At 37.2% G+C, this 21,654-nt stretch overlaps 1 protein-coding gene across 3 annotated transcripts in view; it reads left to right on the top strand.

The window, feature by feature from the left end:
* The window catches only part of HECTD1 (HECT domain E3 ubiquitin protein ligase 1), a 97,022-nt gene that overhangs the window by 14,390 nt on the left and 60,978 nt on the right, over positions 1-21,654 (top strand). For all 3 annotated transcript variants that reach the window (XM_049898720.1, XM_049898719.1, XM_049898718.1), the window contains exons 3-6: positions 13,840-14,074; positions 19,699-19,926; positions 20,886-21,167; positions 21,265-21,535. In XM_049898720.1, coding sequence (XP_049754677.1) covers positions 13,840-14,074; positions 19,699-19,926; positions 20,886-21,167; positions 21,265-21,535 — 1,016 coding nt within the window. The remainder of the gene's footprint in view (positions 1-13,839; positions 14,075-19,698; positions 19,927-20,885; positions 21,168-21,264; positions 21,536-21,654) is intronic.

Here is a 21,654-nt window from a genome sequence, read left to right as displayed (position 1 = left end):
TATCTCCCAGTCCATCTGTTATTCTTTACTTTTCAGAGCTCTCAGGTACTTGCTTTTTGTGTTCTGTGCAGAGTTTTTAGTTATAATCATCAGGAGAGATAAACTGTAATAAACTTACTCCATCTTGACTGGCCCCAAAGTTTAAATTTATTTTTTGGGAGTTACTTAACACGTCTATTTAGGAAACTTGGAAGATAGGAAAGGCTTAAAACCATGTAGTAATAAGCCACTTTAGCCTTTTTCTCTGGTTTCTTCTCTGCATGTTTTTACATGATACACACCGTACTATATGTGGTTTTTTTCCATTTCTCTTATTGAATATTAAGATAATTTTTGTATCATTATAAATTCATAGTAAGCAGTTTTTTAAAAAATGACTGCATAATCTATTGTATGGATGTCATAATTTATTTAATCATGCCCTTGTTATTAAATATTGAGTTTATGTTGCTGTGAGCAGCTTTGCACATACTTTTTTAAAATAATATTTTACTGAGTTTTTGGTGAAAATTTGCATAGCAGCTTAGGTTCCTCTTTGACAATTTCCACACAGATTTTTCAGTAACGTTAGTTACATTTATCATCATGTGTCAGCATTCTCTTAATTGTGTTCTGTTTGTTCCATTTCCAGTATTCTAGTTTCCCTGCCCCTATCTTCTCGTTTTTGCTTTTGAGTAATTCTGACCTTCTGGCCTCATACAGATGGTTCTTAATTAGTACACTGATCTTACGGTTAATATCCTTCATTTGTGTGCCACTCTCCTGTTTCTCTAATAGGTCATCTCGGGATAAACTTGGTTCTAGGTTTAAAGAGCTTCTCAGGGTGATAGTCTCAGGGAGTCCTCTGTTCTCCACTATTCCAGTTTGTCTGGCTTTTTAAATTTTTTAAGTATTTGAATTCTCCACATTTTTTCTCATTCTCTCTGGGACCATCTATTGTGACCCCAGTCAGAACAGTCAGTAGTGGTAGCCAGGCACCATCTAGTTCTTCTGGTTTCAGAGTAGATGAGGTCATGGCTCCTGGAGACTTGTTTCTTCTTTTACACATACATTTTGCCTGCTAACTTTTGTTTTTTTTAACTGCTGACTTCAAAATTGCATGTAAGAGGAAGTTTGAAATAATAATACTCCGTCTTTCTTAGAGGTCTTACCAAATATGTCTGTGTGTAATTAATTTCTCAAAACTAATCTCAAAATGTTAACTCTTTTCGTAGAGGCCAATGTGGTAGTTTTATATTCTGCATCTGCCTCAAGTACACGTTCTTTATGAAGAAGAAATGAAGTCAAGTGTAAATGATTGATTTTATTTTTGGATTTATTTATGTCTTCTGCTATTTCAAACAAAGACTCTCTATATCCAGAAATACATATACTATGTGTAGTGAAACAACTTTAGATATTAAAAAAATTTTTTCTTGGTTGAGTTTTGAATATTATGTGTTTAATTTTTAAAAATTGTTAATTCTGTCACAGCCAAATTTGGTGATATAAATTTAATAAATATTTTTCAATTTGGCAGAAATTAAAAGGTAATAACATTCTACATGTGCTAGGAATGGGGTAATAGATACTGCAATGTGCTTCTGGGAGAATCATATACTCTGGTATAGCCTCTTTAGAAGTCCGTTTGGTAATCTCTGTCAAACTAAAAATGTACACAGCAACACTCCTGAGAATCTTTCCCTCATAAATACCAATACAGGTGTGCAAAGATACACTTAAAAGATTGTTCACTACGGTACTGCTTCAAATAGTAAAAAACTGGAAACTACCTAAATGGTTAATAATGTATGGCTATTTATTATATTGAATATTATGTAGACATTAGAAAGATTGAGCTAGATCTGTACATATTACCTTGGAAAGGTGGTCAAAATATATAAATAGAGGAAATAAATCACAGGACAGTATTTATAGTATGATTCTACTTGCAAATAACAAAAACATGAAATACTAATATGTATAAAAATGGGAGGAATATTCCATCAGTCTTTATTTTTTCAAATTTTTATTTCTTTAATATTTTATTGTGTTTCAAGTAAACATTTACACAGCACATTAGGTTCCCCTTTAACAATTTTTATACAAATTGTTCCTTGACGTTGGTTACAATTTTCATAATGCGTCAGCATTGTCATTATTTCCGTTCTGTTTGTTCCGTTTCCATTGATGTAGCTTCCCTTCCCCTCCTTGCCTTCTCATCTTTGCTTTTGGGTAAATGTTGACCGTTTTGTCTCATATAGTTGATTAAGGGAGCACATTACTCATGGGTGATAGTGTTTATTTTATAAGCCAATCTATTATTTGGCTGAAAGGTGACCTCCAGGAGTAGCTTTAGTGCCAAGTTCAAAGGGCATTTTAGGGTGATAGTCTGGGAGGTTCTTCTAGTTTCTATCAGTCAAGTAGGTCTGGCCTTTTTAAGGAGTTTGAGCTTTGTTCTACATTTTTCTCCCATTGTACCCAGGACCTTCTATTGTGTCCCAGGTCAGAACAGTTGTAGTGGTAGCCGAGTACCATCTAGTTCTTCTGGTATCAGGTTAAAAGAGGCCATTGTTCATTTGGGCTGTTAGTCCTGTGGACTGGTTTCTTGTTTGAGTCTTTGGTTTTCATCAGTCTTTAGATAGCATTATCTCAAGTTGGAATTATAGGGACCTTCACTTTATACAGTATGTATTTGTATAATATTTTTATTTTATATAACTTGGTATTGCTTTTTGTACTCAGAAAGCTAAAACATAGTCGAGATTCATCAATGGGTTCATCCTGTTTTGAAACCTGATCTTTTCTCTTTGGCTCTGATTTCCAACTACACAAAAATACTTGCAGGTCATTTATGTAAATTACCTATTGCTGGTTCACAAATCACCCCAAAGTTACTGGTATGAAACAACAACCATTATGTTAACAGATTTCTGGATTATTAACTTGTAAAGACTAGAGTGGGATGGCTTTCTCTGTTCCGTGATATTTGGGATCTCTCAGCTGGGAAGTCTTAAAAGCAGGGGAGGACTTAAAAACCGGGCACTAGAGTCATCTGATGATTTGTTCTCCCACATGCAGCTGATACTAGCTTTTAGTTGGGACCTTGCCTGAGTTTGTTAGCTGGAACATTTGTATGTGGGCTCTGTGTGTTTTCTTGTGCTTCCTCACAGCATGGTGGCTATGTTCTAGGTGCAGGAGTCCCAAGAGAATCAGGCAGAAGCTGTATCTTTTATTGACCTAGCTTCAGAAGTCACACAGCAGTCATTTCCACTGTAATTACAAACCTGCCCAGACTGATATGGAGGGAACATAAACCCTCTGAATGGGATGAGTAGCAAAGTTACATGGTGAAAAAGAATATGTGGGATGGGAGATAATGTCATAGACATCTTTGGAAAATACAATCTGCCGTATCATGTAATCTCTAAGCCCTCATGCTTTACACATACCGTTCCCCTTCCTAGGATATTTTGTTCTTATTTGTCTCTTTGGCCTACTTTTATCATGTGGTTTATTGAACATCTTTTATATGATGAGTACTGTACTACGTATTTAATACACAGTACCTAGATTTCTTACAATAATTCCCCAAAATAGAGAATCCTTGATTTAATTCAAACTTTATCCTGTTTTGTGAGGTCTTTTTTTCCTCCAAGTTCCCTGAGTTGAGCTTTACCTCTGAGAACCTTTTATGAACCTCTTTATAGCACTCATTATATTTATTTTTAATTAATTACCTTCCTCCACATTAAACTGAATTTATTGGGGCAGGGATTCTTTTCATATATTCATTCATGAAATATTTGTGTCTAGTAGATAACAATTACTGGGCTTGGTAGTAGGAAAACAGAGTACAGACCCTCCTTTCAAGTAGTTCATGTTTTCATGGCAGATACAGCTAGGTAAGTAGGCAAATATAATACACTTTGATGGATGCTTTTGATAGCTGGGACTCAATGAATGCTCTGAAACCACCCAAGAGGAACATAACTGGGAATGGATAAGTGAGGTTGGCCTAAGGTAGGCTTCACAGAGAATGTGCCTTCTCATTGGCATCTTCCCAACATTTTTCTTAAATGGAATTAAAAAAATATATATATGTTGGGTTTTTGGTGAAAGTTTACATAGCAAATTAGGTTCCTGTTTAATAATTTCTATACATATTGTTCAGTGACTTTGGTTACATTTTCCACTTTGTGTCAATACCTCAGTGTTTGCGTTCTGGTTGTTCCGCTTCCATTAATGCAGCTTCCTGGCCCCCTCCCCACCAACCTTCTTTGCTTTAGGATAAATGTTGACTGTTTGGTGTCATATAGGTGATCTTTTTTTTTTTTTTATTTAAAGGAACACAGTACTCACCAGTGATATCATTCATTTTATGATCCAATCTGTTATTTAGCTGAAGGGTGACCTCCAGGAGTAGTTTCAATTCAAAGTTTAAAGGGTGCCTCAGGGCAATAGTCTCAGGGATTCCTTTAGTCTCTACTGATCCAGTAAGTCTGGTCTTTTTTTTTTTTTTTTTAAAGAATTTTCTCCCATTCTATCTGTTACCATCTATTGTGACCCTGGTCAGAACGGTCGATAGTGGTAGATGGACATCATCTAATTCTTCTGGTCTTTGGATATATGGATATATGGATATATGGATATATGGATATATGGATATATGGATATATGGATGAGGCTGCTGCAGTTTGTGTAGGCAGTCTGTCCTATAGACTAGTTTCTTCTTTGTCTTTGGTTTCCTTCTTTCTCTTTTACTCTTGGCAAGTGGAGACCAATAGTTGTATCTTAGATGGCCGCTGATAAGCTTTTAAGACCCTAGATGCTACTTATCATACCACGATGTAGAACATAAACTTCGTAGACTATATTGTGCCAGTTAATTGAGTTGTTGCATGAGACTGTGGACCCAAATCTTCAAGCCCAGTAAACCAGTTCTGCAAGGTTTTTGGTTACGTCTGGCAGGTATCTATGACTGTGCCCCCTGTGTGTATTTCAGATGTAGTCCCTGACTTATGACATATTCGAGTTTTGATGAGCTACCCTTAAGATTGTCCTTTATTTTATTTTTGTACATCTTATCTTTGTAATATATAATACATACAGTGTTGCAGCATGTAATTTGCTGATGTTATTTTCACGCCAACTCCCAAAGACAAGTAAAGATTGAATTTATAAAGATACTGATAATCAAAGGCAATAATAATGAAAACAAAACAAAACAAAAAAGAAATACTTGTCTTACCTCAGGACCAACTTACAATGGAGTCGTTGAAACAGAACCCCGTTGTAAGTCGGGGACTATCTGTATATCTATGCCTGTTGTTGTTAGGTGCCATTGTGTTGGTTCTGACTTACAGCAACACAGAACAAAACACTGCCTGGATCTGCTGCGCCATCCTCACAGTCGTTGCTATGTTGGAGATCATTGTTGCAGCCACTGTGTCAGTCCGTCTTCTTGAGGGCCTTCCTCTTTTTGCTCACTCTCTACTTTACCAAGTATGATGTCCTTCTCCAGGGACTAATCCCTCCTGAAACATGTCCAAAGTACATGAGACTTAGTCTTGCCATCTTTGCTTCCAAAGAGCACTTGGGCTGTATTTCTTCCAAGACACGTTTGTTCTTCTGGCAGTCCATGGTATATTCAGTATTTTTTACCAACACCATAATTTGAAGGCATCAATTCTTCAGTCTTCCTTATTCATTGTCCAGCTTTTGCATGCATACGAGGTGATTGTAAATATCATGGCTTGGGGCAGGCACGCCTTAGTCCTTAAAGTGACATCTTTGCTTTTCAGCACTTTAAAGAGGTTTTTGCAGCAGATTTGCTCAGTGCAAAATGTCGTTTGATTTCTTGACTGCTGCTTCCATGGGCATTGATTGTGGATCCAAGTGAGATGAATTCCTTGACAACTTCAGTCTTTTCTCCGTTTATCATGACGTTGCTTGTTGGTCCAGTTGTGAGGATTTTTGTTTTCTTTATGTTGAGGCGTAATCCATATTGAAGGCTGTAGTCTTTGATCTTCGTTAGTAAGTGCTTCAAGTCCTCTTTGCTTTCAGCAAGCAAGGTTGTGTCATGCAAGTTGTTAAGGAGAAGGACATCATACTTGGTAGAGAGTGAGCAAAAAAGAGGAAGACCCTCAATGAGATAGACTGACACAGTGGCTGTATCAATGGCCTCCAACATTGGAACGGTTGTGAGGGTGGCGCTGGTCTTCCTCCAAACCTGATGCTCCATTTTTCTTCATATAGCCCAGCTTCTCAGATTATTTGCTCAGCATACAGATTGAATAAATATGGTGAAAGGATACAACCCTGATGCACACCTTTCTTGAATTTAAACTATGCAGTATCCCTTGTGCTGTTTGATCAACTGCCTCTTGGTCTATGTACAGGTTTTGTATGTATACAACTAAGTGTTCTGGAATTCCCATTTTTTGTAATATTATCCATAATTTTTTATTATCCACACAGTTGAATGCCTTTGCATAGTCAGTGAAACACAGATAAACATCTTTCTGATATTCTCTGCTTTCAGCCAAGATCCATCTAACATCAACGATGATATCCCTTGTTCTGTGTTCTCTTTTGAACCTGGCTTGAAATTCTGGCAGTTACCTGTTGATATACTGCTGCAACTGCTTTTGAATGATCTTCAGCATAATTTTACTTCTTTGTGATATTAATGATATTGTTCAATAATTTTTGCTTTCTGTTGGATCACCTTTCTTTGGAATGGGACAGATATGGATCTCTTCCCGTTGGTGACCAGGTAGCTCTTTTCCGCATTTCTTGGCATAGACAAGTGAGCACTTCAGCGCTGCATCTGTTTACTGAAACATCTCAATTGGTATTCCATCCGTTCCTGGAGCTTTGTTTTCCACCAGTGCCTTCAGTGCAGCTTGGACATCTTCCTTCAGTGCCATCTGTTCTTGATCATATGCTGCCTCTTGAAATAGTTGAACATCAACTATTCTTTTTAGTACAGTGACTCTCTGTATTCCTTCCATCTTCTTTTGATGCTTCCTGTACCATTTAGTATTTTGCCCGTAGAGTCCTTCAGAATTGCAACCCAAGCCTTGAATTTTTTCTTTAAAGTTCTTTCAGCTTGAGAAATGTTGAGCCTGTTCTTCCTTTTTGGTTTTTTAACTCCAGGTCTTAGCATGTTTCATTATAATACTTTATTTGGTTTTCTCTAGCTGCCCTTTGAAGCCTCCTGTTAAACTCTTTTACTTCATTATTTCCTCCTTTTGCTTTAGCTACTACATTTAAGAGCAAGTTTAGTCTCTTCTGGCATTCATTTTGGTCTTTTCTTCCTTTCTTGTCTTTTTAATGAGCTTTTGCTTTCTTTGTGTATGATGTCCTTGGTGTCATCCCACAACTCACGTGGTCTTCGGTCATTAGTGATTGATGTGTCAAATCTGTTCTTGAGGTAGTCTAAATTGAGGTGAGATATACTCAAGGTTGTGTTTTGGTTCTTGTGCACTCGTTTTAATTTTCTTCAGCTTCAGCTTTACCTTGCATATGAGCAATTGATGGTTTGTTCTGTCGTCAGCACTTGGCCTTGTCCTGACTGATATTGAGCTTTTCTGTTGAGTCTTTCCACAGTTGTACTCAATTTGATTCCCATGTTTTCCCTCTGGTGAGGTCCACGTGTATAGTTGCCCTTTGTGTTGTTGACAGAAGGTATTTATAATCAATGTTGGTCTTGCGGAAACTCTATCGTGCGATATCCTGCATCATTTCTTTCACCGAAACCACATTTTCCAACTACCAGTCCTTGTTCGTTTCCACCTTTCTCATTCCAATCACCAGTAATTATCATTGTGATTTCATGTTTGATCAATTTCAGACTGTAGAATTTGATAAAAATCTTCAGTTTGTTCATCTTTGGCATTAGGGGTTGGTGTGTAAATTTTAATAGTTGTATTATCTGATCTTCCTTGTAGGCATGTGAATAGTATCCTATCATTGACAGTGTTTTAATTCAGGATAGACCTTGAAACGGTCTTTTGACAATGAATGTGATGCCACTCCTCTTCAATTTGTCGTTCCTGGCATGGTAGACCATTTGACTGTCTGATTCAGAATGGCCAGTACCAGCCCTTTTCAGCTCACTAATGCCAAGGATATCCATCTTTATGCATTACATTTCATATTTGGCAGTTCTAGTTTTCCTTGATTCGTACTTCATACATTCCATGTTCTGATCGTTAATGAATGTTAGCAGCTGTTTCTTCTCATTTTGAGTCATGCCTACTGATACTATATATGCACAAGTGTATACACACATACAGCTTGCTGTACACACATGTGAACATATATCTACCTATGTAACCACTCACCAATTTAATTTTTTTAATGGCCTTGAAATAGGAAATAGAAGTAGGAATGGAAAAACAAAAAAAGGAGAAGGGGATAATAGCATTACTGGTGAGGGAATAACATGTATAAGGGCATGAGGATCTGAAAACTTAGAATGGGTTGGGAATTATAAGTAATTATTATGTTTGCTAAGGCAGGAATGAGGTGTTTTCTGTGTCAGCGGGTGAAGAAGGGCAATGAATGAGGCTGAGCACAGGCCAGATCATGAAGGGCCTTGTATGTAATCCTGATGAATTTGGATTTTATCCTCAAGGTAGTGGGGTTAATGAAGGATTAAGCAGATTGTGATGTTATCAGATTTATGTTTTAGAAAAATAACTTTGATAGAGTAGTGACTGGACGGGAGAGTCTAGTGAGAGAGTAGTTAGGAAGCTGTTGTAGTAATCTAGGAAAGAAATGAAATCTAGAAAAGAAAGGTCAGAATTGAGAGGGAGGGGCAGAAACTAAACAGATTTAGAGGTAAAACCAACAAGGTGTTGGATTTTGTGTTTTAGAAAAGGGGGTTACAGAAGAGTTTTACGATTTTTGCTTTAGTGACTAGGTTGATGGTAGGTTTGAAAATATGAGCGGAGGTATGGCTTTTGGTAGGGAAGCTGTATTCAGTTTTAGGCTAATATTTGGATTGTGATTGAAGGTTCCTGAAATGCTTCCAGGTAGTGATGGATGAGTGAGGGAGGCAATTGGCTCTGCAGTTCTGGGATTTAGGAGAGGAACTTAGACTACAATCTAGGATTAGCATTTTGTTTTACTGTGGGAAATGAGACAGGAAGATGCAAGTGGATTCATTTATTTTGTGTAGTGGGAGGATGTGGGACCTGGTGGGGGAGAGTCAGAGTTGGGGGAAGAGCATTTTAGGCAAAGGGAACAGCACACGCATTGGCATCCTATATTTATTTCTTGATCCATCTATATTGAAAACCATGTGTTTATATCAATACCTTCAATTCCATCTTAATAACAGAGGGTTCGTTCTAGTTTTCTCCCTTTCTAGATTTATAACTTCCTTCTCCTACGTTGAGAAACCTGGCATTCATTATCTTTGATGCATTTATATATTTGATCAGTTCCACTGAACGTAATCAGCTGCTCGTCTCTGGGCCACCTCCTTGCACAGATGCCCTGCTTATGCTCTGAAACCCTACACTAGACTATTTCCCTCTTCCTGGTAGATGCCCACCTCACCCTGTTTGGCCTAAGGTGCTCTTTCAGTAGTTGGAGTACGAGTTTGAAGCTTGCTTAGAGTAAGGTTGTAAAGAGGAGGTAGAGAGAAATGGACATATTTAGGATATATTTTAAGGGAAAATTGGTGGCATTTAACTGATAGATTGGATGTGTAATATGAGGAAAATGGGAAAAAGCAAGGATGATTACCAGGTTTCTGGCTTTCTAGATGGTTGTGAGTTTATAAGATGATGATTTGGGAGATGGGGCACAGAACAGGAGTTTTGTTTTAAATGGTTCTTTTAAGTTGCCTGTGGTAACCAAGTAGAGATAGTGATAATGAGTTGGTCTGTGGTGGAGATAAAATTATCTGCAGACACAGGGTTTCTTTGGAAACGGTACTCGGAAATTCCTTAACCAACAACTGCAGAGCCAGTTTTAAGGCCTTATAATATGTTTATATTACATTGTAATGTATTTTCTAATAAATTTTGTAATTTACTTTTTAGTTCAGAGCAAATACTATTAACTTACATTTTAATTGAGGAATATTGTTAGGAATAATAGTGGTTTTTTAGAAGTATTTTAAAAATACTTTTTAAAGAAAAGGTCTTTAGAATTGTGTGAAAATGATGTCTACTTTCATGTGTAGAGCCATTTAAAACTTCGTTATTTTAAGAATTCTATTGAGTTACAAGTTGCCTAGTGATGATACAGAATTATGGAAATATTCCTTGAATTACAAGTCACTTCCATTGACTCAAGCAGAAAATCTATTTTCTGCAGACAACTATCTGTTTGAGTTACATTGTTCAACACCTTTGATAATCTTGACCTTTCTTGAGTTCTGTATGGTTTAATTTGATGTATTGCCAATATATTTGCTGTGCTTGTTCATCGTAATAAAAATTAATAGATAAGGGGTAATAATATAAACTTGAATCCATTTTTATTCCGGGTTTTTTTTTTTTTTCATTGTGCTGTAAGTGAAAGTTTACAAATCAAGTCAGTCTCTCATACAAAAAAAAAAAAAAAACCTGTCTATATACTCCTGATTGCTTTCCCCCTAATGAGACAGCACACGCCTTCCCTCCACTCTCTTTTCATGTCCATTCAGCCAGCTTCTGATCCCCTCTGCCTTCTCATTTTCCCTCCAGGCAGGAGTTGCCCACTTAGTCTCATGTGTCTACTTGATCCAAGAAGCTCATTCTTCACCAGTATCATTTTCTATCCCATTGTCCAGTCTAATCCTTGTCTGAAGAGTTGGCTTCGGAAATGGTTCCTGTCCTGGGCCAACAGAAGGTCTGGGGGCAGTGACCACCGGGGTCCTTCCCGTCTCTATCAGACCATTAAGTCTGGTCTTTTTATGAGAATTTGGGGTCTGCGTCCCACTGCTCTCCTGCTCCATCAGGGGTTCTCTGTCAGGGCGGTCATTGGTTGTGGCTGGGCACCATCTAGTTCTTCTGGTGTCAGGCTGAGGTAGTCTCTGGCTTATGTGGCCCTTTCTGTCTCTTGGACTCATGATTACCTTGTGTCTTTGGTGTTCTCAATTCACTTTTGCTTCAGGTGGGTTGAGACCAATTGATGCATCTTAGATGGCCGCTTGCTAGTGTTTAAGACCCCAGATGCCACTCTCCAAAGTGGGATGCATAATGTTTTCTTATGCCAATTAACTTAGATATCCCCTGAAACCATGGTCCCCAAACCCCTGCCTCTGCTACGCTGGCCTTCGAAGCATTCGGTTTATTCAGGAAACTTCTTTGCTTTTGGTTCAGTCCAGTTGTGCTGACCTTGCCTGTACTGTGTGTTGTCTTTCCCTCCACCTAAACTAGTTCTTGTCTATGATCTAATTAGTGAATACCCCTCTCCCCTCTTGTAACCATCAAAGAATATTTTCTTCTCCATTTAAACTATTTCTCAAGTTCTTGTAATAGTGGTCTTATACAATATTTGCCTAATTGACTAATTTCGCTCAGCATAATGCCTTCCAGGTTCCTCCATGTTATGAAATGTTTCACAGATTCATCACTGTTCTTTATCGATGCCTAGTATTCCATTGTGTGAATATACCATAATTTATTTATCCATTCATCCATTGATGGGTATCTTGGTTGCCTCCATGTTTTTGCTGTTGTAGACAGTGCTGCAGTAAACATGGGTGTGCGTATACCTGTTCGCGTAAAGGCTCTTATTTCTCTAGGACATATTCCAAGGAGTGTGACTGCTGGATCATATGGTAGTTCTATTTCTAGTGTTTTAAGGAAGCGCCAAATTGATTTCCAAAGTGGTTGCACCATTTTATATTCCCACCAGCAATGTATAAGTTCCAGTCTCTCCACAGTCTCTCCAACATTTATTATTTTGTGTTTTTTGGATTAATGCCAGCCTTGTTGGTGTGAGGTGGAATCTCATTGTAGTTTTGATTTGCATTTCTCTAATGGCTAATGATCATGAGCATTTCCTCATGTATCTCTTAGCCATCTGAATGTCTTCTTTAGTAAAGTGCCTGTTCATATCTTTTTGCCCATTTTTTAATTGGGTTATTTGTCTTTTTGTAGTTGAGTTTTTGCAGTATCATGTAGATTTTAGAGATCAAGCACTGATAGGAAATGTCATAGCTAAAAAGTTTTTCCTATTCTGTAGGTAATCTTTTTTTGAATACATTTTTAAGAAAAGAAGTTTGAGTCTTGAAGAAATTGCTAGCAGATCAATTAACTTAAAGTGGGTTTTCTTTTTTTTTAATCCTATTTGTAAACAACTGAATTTATAACATAATAAATTTAGGAGCAGATTGACTCTTTCTGTTATGTAATTATGTTTAACTTGAGAGGTGTCTAAGTGCATTAGCATTGAGTTAACTTTCTAAGATTTTATTGATGTAAACCTTTTTGCTAATATTATATAAAATACAGTAAAAATTATATCCATATCATACTACATTTCAAATAAAATATCAAATAGATTTTATATATGTATACACGAGTTTTTAAATTTATGCTGGTTGCAAGAAGATTTGATAAGTTTTTCATAGAATTTCTTTAATTTTAGGGATCTGATTTGGTCTTTTACATTTATTTTATATGTGAATTTTAGTTTTTTCCATATTAAATAATTTTAAAGAATTTAGCTGTGAAACATTTGCCTTAATTGTTTACTCCACTATAGTGATTCAAACAAATGAAAGGAGTTTGTCTAATCTAGCTCTCCACTCTAAAATTACTTTGGATTGGCAGTTAATGTATATATAATAATAGCTTATTATTATTAGCAAAAATCACAGAAAGAGAAAATCATTATCGTATAAATAGTTTAATAGCAATGTAGTAACTATACTTTGGTTTTCTTTGAAACCATTTAGGTTTCAAAAGTTAATGATTATGTATATCAGAATATGCCTTAAATACCTCCTCAATGTTGAAAAAGTAACCCAAAAATTATAAAAACAGGTTTTTTTTTTTTTGATCGGTAGCCAGAAGTACAATAGATGTTTTTGTACTGTAGCTCATCAAAGGTCATGAAGCAGGTTTTCATTATTGGTTTTTGGTTGCCACTAAGTTGACTCCATCTCATGGCAACCTTACATATAAAAGAACCAAATGCAGTTCCTGTACCATCTTTATGACACACTCATATGCTTGAGTCCATTGTTTTTGCCATTGTACCTAGAGTAAAATAAGCTTCCACGTATGTAGACCGTCTTTATTTTTCTGTTTGAATAAAATTGATCAGAGTTTAAATCTGGGAACCTATGGTTTTAGAACTTTCAGGGGTTTTTTTGAACTGACCCTCTTAGCATACTTGTTCAGGAGATTTTTCACATTTTGGGAAGCACAGTAGGGACCATAATTATTCTAAATTTGCAAATACTACATTCTCCTCTTGAAAGGTTGACGGTTGGAACCTACCAGCCACTGTCCATGGGAGAGAGATGTGGCCATGTAGGAACTGTTCTTATGAGGTTGTAGGAACATGAAAGTACCTCTTAACTATTAGGGGAAATTAGGAGCGATTTTACAGTGCAATTGGTATTTGAGCTGCGTATTGAATAGGAATTTTTTTAGCATAATTTCAAGTTAAAGCTGCTATTTTAAACTGTTTCCAATTGATATTTTCAGCAATGATGAAATAAACAGCATGTGAGTATTGTTGTGGAAGCAAAAGCAATGTGGGAAATATTACCTAATAAACATTCATACACAGTATTGAGCACACTGTTACATTATAGTCTTTTATTTTCTGTTATTTTGTTAATATTTTGATGTTAGGACTTTATTAATCCTAGGTGTAATATGATTTCATTCAATGCAGATGTCCTCCTCGCACCTTCTTACCAGCCCTCTGCAAAATTTTTCTTGATGAAAGTGCTCCCGACAATGTGTTAGAGGTGACAGCCCGTGCCATAACATACTACCTGGATGTATCAGCAGAATGCACCCGAAGGATTGTTGGGGTAGATGGAGCTATAAAAGCACTTTGTAATCGTTTGGTTGTAGTTGAACTTAACAACAGGACCAGCAGAGACCTAGCTGAACAATGTGTGAAGGTAAGTCTTTATTATTTATTGGCCTATTTGAATAGCATTTAGAGAATAAAGAATATATTTTGTCAAAAAATTGCTTCTATCATCACTCTTATTGAGAGTGGCTGAGAATGGCACAAATCACATTCCTGGTGGCACCAAAGGAAATAGCATGGATCTTGAAAAAAGAAATCTCATCTTTGAAGGAAAATTCTAGGTCACTGGTGTGCTCTTTGTGCTGCCTAAGTGCTCTACTGTTCCTGGTGGCCACTAATACGGGCCACCAGAATAGGTTATCCCTGTTCTTTTCCAAGCTGATTCTGTCTGAAACTAGTAACAACCACCACCATGACAATTAGCACTGACCACCAGTGCCAGGTATTATTCTGAGCACTTTACATGTATCAACTCATTTAATCTTTATGACAACTTTACAAGGTAGGTACAGTTAGTATCATCATCTCTATTCTACAGATAAAAAATTTAAAGTACAGTGAGATTAAGTAACTTGCTTGGAGTGATACAAGTAGTTAGTGGCAGAGTCAGGTTCTAGGACCCAGGGACTTTACAGTTTTTGCTGCTTTTAGCGTTAGGCATTGATTTTTTGGAAACCCTGGTGGTGTGATGGTTAAGAGCTACAGCTGCTAATCAAAAGGTTGGCAGTTCGAATCCACCAGGCGCTCCTTGGAAACTCTACGGGGCAGTTCTACTCAGTCCTGTAGGGTCACTGTGAGTTGGAATCGACTCGACAGCAGCAGGTTCGGTTTTTTTTTGGTTGTGTTTTACTCTTGGTGGGACCGATTAAACTATATGCAACTCTGAAAGTATCAGTACTGGGTTAGTAGTTTATTGGAAGTACTGGGTGAACACATTTAAATTTAAATGATTCTTTTTTTATAATTCCTGCTTCACTGAGCAAGCAGCTCTCAAACTTGTCTTAAAATCAACCCAAATCTGTTGCCATTGAGTTGACTCCAACTCATAGCAACCCTATAGGATAGAGTAGGACTGCCCCATAGGGTTTCCAAGGAACAGCTGGTGGATTGGAACTACTGATCTTTTAGTTAGCAGTCGAGCATTTAACCAGTGACTCACCAGGGCTCCAAAACTTGTCTTAGGTCCCCTTTAAAAAACAAAACAAAAAACAGCAAACCCACTGCCGTGGAGTTAATTCCAACTCGTGGTGACCTTATGTGACAGAGTAAAGCCGCCCCATAGGACTTCAAGGCTGTAAATCTTCACGGAAGCAGGTTTTCAAATCTTCTCCTGTGGAGTGGCTGGTGGGTTCAAACTGCCAATCTTTTGATTAGCAGCCAAGTGACTCATGGCGATGCTATATGACAGAGGAGAGCTCTGCCTGCCCACAGGGTTTCCAAGGCTGTGAGTCGTTATGGAAGTAGACTGCCTCAGCTGTCTCCATGGAGCAGCTAGTGGGCTCAAACCATCAACCTTTCAGATAGCAGCCAAGTGCTTTAACCACTGTGACGCCAATGCCCCTTAGGACCGACCCCTTTACAAGTCTTAAATTTTTGAGGACTCCCAAGGGCTTTGGTTTCCATAGGTTGTATCTATATTTATCATATTTGATATTAAAACTGAGACATTTAAAATACTTAATAATATGTTTTAAAATAACAATAAGTCCATTACTTAACATACATGTTTTTAATAAAAAAATAAGCATTTTTTAAAACAGAAAATCAGTGAGAAGAGTGGCGGTGTTTTACATTTTTGCAAGTCTTTTTAAATAGGTCTGGGTTAATAGAAGACAACTAGATTCTCATCTCTGCCTCTGTATTTAGTTTGCTGCAGTGTCACACCTCATGTAGCTTCTTGTAAACTCCACCCTACACTTGTGAGATAATGAGAATGAGAAAGACAAATACTGTCATAGTGTTATTTTGAGAAAGTTTTAACTTCAGAGATCCCTGAAAATGTCTTGGGAATCAGAGGTCCCTGGACCACACATTGAACAGTGCTGTTCTAGATATTAATGTCCTTGACTTTCTGCCTCTGAACCAATAGATTTATTTCTGTCTGTCTCTAACTTCCAAGGAAGAGGCATCCTTGCCATGTTTTAGGCTTTTTTACTTCTTATTCCCATGACCTCATCACTTCATATTTCTTCTAGGACTGGCATTTTACTCTGTTGCATATTCACTGACCTATATTTTCAAACTCTTTCTTATCTGGATCCTTATTTCCACCCTATGAATAACATCTTGGGACCTCTTTTTTTTTGTGGTGTTTGTTTTTATTTCTTCAACTTTTTATAATTTTCAGACTTACACTTGAAATTTTGGTAGTTAACACCTGCGTGTCATTCACTCAGATTCACCAATTGTTAACATTCTCTGTGTGTGTATGTATATAAACACACACATATATAAATATATTTATTTTTTACTGAAGTTTTGAAAGCAGGTTATGTATCTTCTAAGAATAAGAACATTCTGCCAAATGATAATACCGTTACCACACCTATAAAAACTAACAGTGATTCAGTAATACAGTATGCAGTCCGTAGGCCCAGTGGTTCCTAAAATGTCATTTATGGCTTTTTGTTAGAAATCAGGACCCAGTCAGAGTTCCACATTATATTTGTTCTTCTTTTCATTCTAATTTAATTTAGAATAGTCCTCCTTCCTGCTGTTTTTCATGACATTGATTTTCTTGTAGGCCTAGGCCAGGTGTCTTGTAGAGTGTCCCTCATTATGGATTTGTTTTGTTGTTTCTTAGTGATTAATTTCAGTTTAAAAACTTTATTGGCAAGTACTACATAGGTGAGGTTGCATAGTTCTTATTGCAGCACATCAGAAGGTATGTAATGTCAAATTGTCTAATTACTGTTGATTTACCACTTTAAAAAACAAGACAAAACAACACCTTTTCCTTGACCGTGGATTCCACTCCAGATATCTTTCTGCTTATTGCCAGGCTCCTGGAAAGAGGAGCAAGAGGTTTACACTCAATTACTCTGGGGCCCACTAAAATCAGGCTTGTGCTTCAGCTGCTTTCCCTGAAACAGGTGGGAGAAAAGGTCGTCAGTGACATGTCTACTACCAAACTCCATGGCCTCTTTGCAGTTCTGAGCTTACTTGATCCTGGTGATGGTTGACATTGTTAACTGTTTCATTTTGAAATTTTGGTCTTTGGATTCTGTCACACCCTGTCTCTCTCTGTTTCCTATGCAGATTTTTCCTAATTTACTCTGAAGTGATAGTATTTCTTTTTTAAATATTCCGTTGTGTTTTAGGTGAAAGTTTACACAAGAAATTAGGTTCCCATTTAATATTTTTTATACATACCGTCAATGACATTGCTATGTGTTTCACAATTCGTCAGAATTCTCATTATTTCCATTCTCTTTGTTCTGTTTCCATTAATCTAGCTTCCTTGCCCCTCCTTAGCTTCTCATCTTTGTTTTAGGGTAAATGTTGACTGTTTGGTCTCCTAGTTGATTATTTAAGGGAGCACAGTGTTCACGGGTGCTACTGTTTATTTTATAAGCCAACCTATTATTTGGTTGAAAGGTGACCACTAGGAGTGGCTTCAGTTCCAACTTCAAAGGGTATGATAGGGGGATGGTCTTGGGGCTTCCTTTAGTATTTATTGGTCCAGTAAGTCTGGTCTTTTTTAGGAATTTGAGTTTTGGTCTATGTTTTTCTCCCTTTCAGTCTTGAACCTTCTAATGTGCCCCTGGTCAGATAAGTGATAGTATTTCGTAAGGTTCTGTTTTTACTTTTTTAAATCCATATACAGGTCATCCCTGACTTACAACGTACTCCAGTTATAACGAACTGCATTTACGATTATCCGTGTTTCTTTTTTTAACATCTTATCTTTAGTTGCAGTGTAATTTGCTGATGTTATCTTTCTTAAGCCACACCCCAAAGCCATATAAAGATTGGATTTATAAAGATATTGATGATCAAAGGCAATAATAATGAAAACTAAAAAAATAGAGGTATTTGACTGAAGTCCAGAACTGACTTACAATAGAGTTGTAGAAACAGAACCCGGTCGTAAGTTGGGGGCTGCCGGTATTCTTTGCCTAGGCTAGTCTCATCAATCCCTTCATACCATTTATATGTATATGTCTCTGTTATCTTTATCTATAGCTCTGACCTCTCTCTTGAGTTCTAGTCCCAGTATTTAAGGGCCAGATGGACATCTCTACCTGGATGTCTAAACTCATTATCTGTTACTTCAGGTAAACTTGTATTTTGATAAATGGCTTCAACCTCCACCTAGTCACTCAAGCTGGAAACCTGCAGGTGTGGTGTGGAGGAAGGGCAATCAAGTGCTTATCCCTGATTGCTTTTCCTCCACACCACACCTGCAGCTGATGAGTAATGCTTTTCTAGTCTGTCTCCTCTTGTCTCTCTGTTCCTGCTGCTATTGCCTTATCCTTTCTTAAATATTAATGCTGTAATTTTTGCATTTCTCTCCAAACTCTCCCCTCCACCATTCTCTACACTGTTATAACTGGAAGTATGATCATCTTATTTCCCTGTTTAAAATGCTCTTCTTGCTCATAAATGAAAACAAAACCCAGTGCTGTCGAGTTGATTCCGACTCATAGCGACCCTGTAGGACAGGGTAGAACTGCCCCATAGAGTTTCCAAGGAACGCCTGGCGGATTCAAACTACCGACCCTTTGGTTAGCAGCCGTAGCACTTAACCACTACGCCACCAGGGTTCCCTTCTTGCTCATACCTAGTGCCGTCGAGTTGATTCTGACTCATAACGACCCTATAGGACAGAGTAGAACTGCCCCATAGAGTTTCCAAGGAGCACCTGGCAGATCCCAACTGCCGACCCTTTGGTTAGCAGCTGTAGCACTTAACCATTATGCCACCAGGGTTTCCTTCTTGCTCATAAAAAAAAAAAAAAAAAAAAAAAAATTTTTTTTTTTTTTTCATAGGAGGTCTAAATTCCTGGTATGCTTATAAAGCCTATAGCCTTTTTTTTTTTTTTTTAATGTCTTTAGTCCTACCTGAACACTTCAACATCGACATAATTTAGAAAATAAAAGTTGATTTTTAATTTTTTGATATTCAAAGATTAAGTGTGAGGCTGTTTACTAATAGTAATAAGTAGCATTTATTGAACTTTTGATATGCCTAGGAGGTTTACAGACTTTTGCTAAATTACTTGTAGTTCCACTAAATAGACAGTAGATAAGTGGTAACTTTGGTGAAGGGTAGGACAGTGCATAGTACTGGAGAAGCAAAGAAGAAGAAAAAGAAAAAAGGAAAAAAAAAATTACTTGTAGTTCTTTAGCTTGCCATGCAGGATTTACCCTCTGAACCTGCACTGTTCAGTGTAATAACCATCCGTGACTGCTGAGCACTTCAAATGTGCTACTCTAAATTGAAATGTGTTGTAAGTATAAAGACACATGAAATCTCAAAGACATACTATGAAAAAAGAATGTAAAATATGTCTTTTCTCTTGATTACACATTGGAATGATGGTGCTTGGATATATTTGATTAAATAAGACAAAATCAGTTTCATCTGTCTCACTTTACCTCTTTATACGCATTACTTTTTAATTAACATGGTGGGTATATTATGTTTCCTGTAATTCCTGAAATTAAAAAATAGATTTATCATATCCTTTTCTCAATTTTGTTTTTGCAGGTATTAGAACTGATATGCACTCGTGAGTCAGGAGCCGTCTTTGAGGCTGGCGGTTTGAATTGTGTGCTGACCTTCATTCGTGACAGTGGACACCTAGTTCATAAAGATACTTTGCACTCTGCCATGGCTGTGGTATCAAGACTCTGTGGCAAAATGGAACCTCAAGATTCTTCTTTAGAAATTTGTGTAGAATCTCTGTCTAGTTTATTAAAACATGAAGATCATCAGGTAAGCTGGTGTTGTATACCTTTAGTCTTCAAAAAAAAAAAAAAATGTTATAGTATCCCCTGTTTAAAACTATGGCACACTGTAATTTGAACTTTTCACTTGATTAAGTAGAGGTAATTCCATTTTCTCTTTCTCTCATTTTGTATCACTCTGTGGTAATCTTTTTGTGTGTGTGTGTGCAAGGAAATGTTTTTAATTATAAAAGTGGCTTGTGTTCTTAAAATATAAACAATTCTAGAAATATATAATCATTTTATCGAGTTGCACTTACACTCATTTTAGACATTCTTTATTTCTCCTAATTTGGTTGACTTAAAATAAGATCTCACTGAAGTAGAATAAAGTATTTATTTGTATAAATTTTTACCAAATTAGCATAATTTAGAAAATACAACTTGACTTTTAGTGCCTTTTTACTATTCAGATTTTTTTTTGCTTAATATTCATAGATTACCTTGGAAAAGTTGTACACAATCGTAATGGCTAACATTTATTGATCTTATACTGTGCATTTAGGTTCTTTACATGTATCATCTCATGTAAACTGAGATAAATGAGCTACAGTTGTTGCTTTCAAGGTATTGTGGACTCCTACTGACCCTGTAGGACAGAGTAGAACTGCCTCATAGGGTTTCCAAGGTGTGGCAGATGGATTTGAACTATTGACCTTTTTGGTTAGCAGCCAAGCTCTTAACCAGTGCGCCACAGGGTTCCACCAGGGCTATACGTACTATTATTATCTCCGTTTTACAGATGAGGGAACTGAGGGCTTGAGCAGGTAAGTAACTTGCTTAGGTCATATAATTAGTAAAAATGTAGAGTCGGGATTCAAATGTAGACAGATTGTATTCATCATCTCTTTGCTGTAGCTGCCTCTCATTTAGTCTCAGTGTTGAAATTTTCAATATTAGACCTTTTTAGGTGGATTTTGTCCAGATGCTTATTCTTTACATCATTAGGTTTCAGATGGAGCTCTGCGATGTTTTGCTTCTCTAGCTGACCGTTTTACCCGTCGTGGTGTTGACCCAGCTCCATTAGCCAAACATGGATTAACTGAGGAGCTGTTGTCTCGAATGGCTGCTGCTGGTGGTACTGCATCAGGACCATCATCAGCGTGCAAACCGGGTCGCAGCACCACAGGAGCACCTCCCACAGCTGCAGACTCCAAATTGAGTAACCAGGTGTCAACAATTGTGAGTCTGCTGTCAACACTTTGCAGAGGCTCTCCAGTAGTAACACATGTAAGACTATTTTTTAATCTTTGCTTTTTGATCTTTCAGAATGTGTTTTTGTATAATGCAGATATATTAGACTTTTTTCTACCTGTTTTCTTTCTAGGATCTTCTGAGATCAGAGCTTCCAGATTCAATTGAAAGTGCATTGCAGGGTGATGAAAGATGTGTGCTTGATACCATGCGTTTGGTTGACCTCCTCTTGGTGCTGTTATTTGAAGGGCGAAAGGCTTTACCAAAGTCTAGTGCTGGATCTACAGGAAGAATTCCAGGACTTCGGAGATTGGATAGTTCTGGGGAACGCTCACATCGGCAGCTGATAGACTGTATTCGAAGTAAAGATACCGATGCACTTATAGATGCAATTGACACAGGAGGTTGGAAAATATTTTTTAAACAGTAAAAAGAAATCTGTGACATAAGGAATTACATAGGCAATTTCTAGTTTTTGGACAAGTATTCTCAGCAATTGTGTCAGATAACAGAATGGCCAACC

Source organism: Elephas maximus, chromosome 10 (genome assembly GCF_024166365.1).
Source record: "Elephas maximus indicus isolate mEleMax1 chromosome 10, mEleMax1 primary haplotype, whole genome shotgun sequence".
NCBI lineage: Eukaryota > Metazoa > Chordata > Mammalia > Proboscidea > Elephantidae > Elephas > Elephas maximus.
This window is presented reverse-complemented; position numbering and strand designations above follow the sequence as displayed.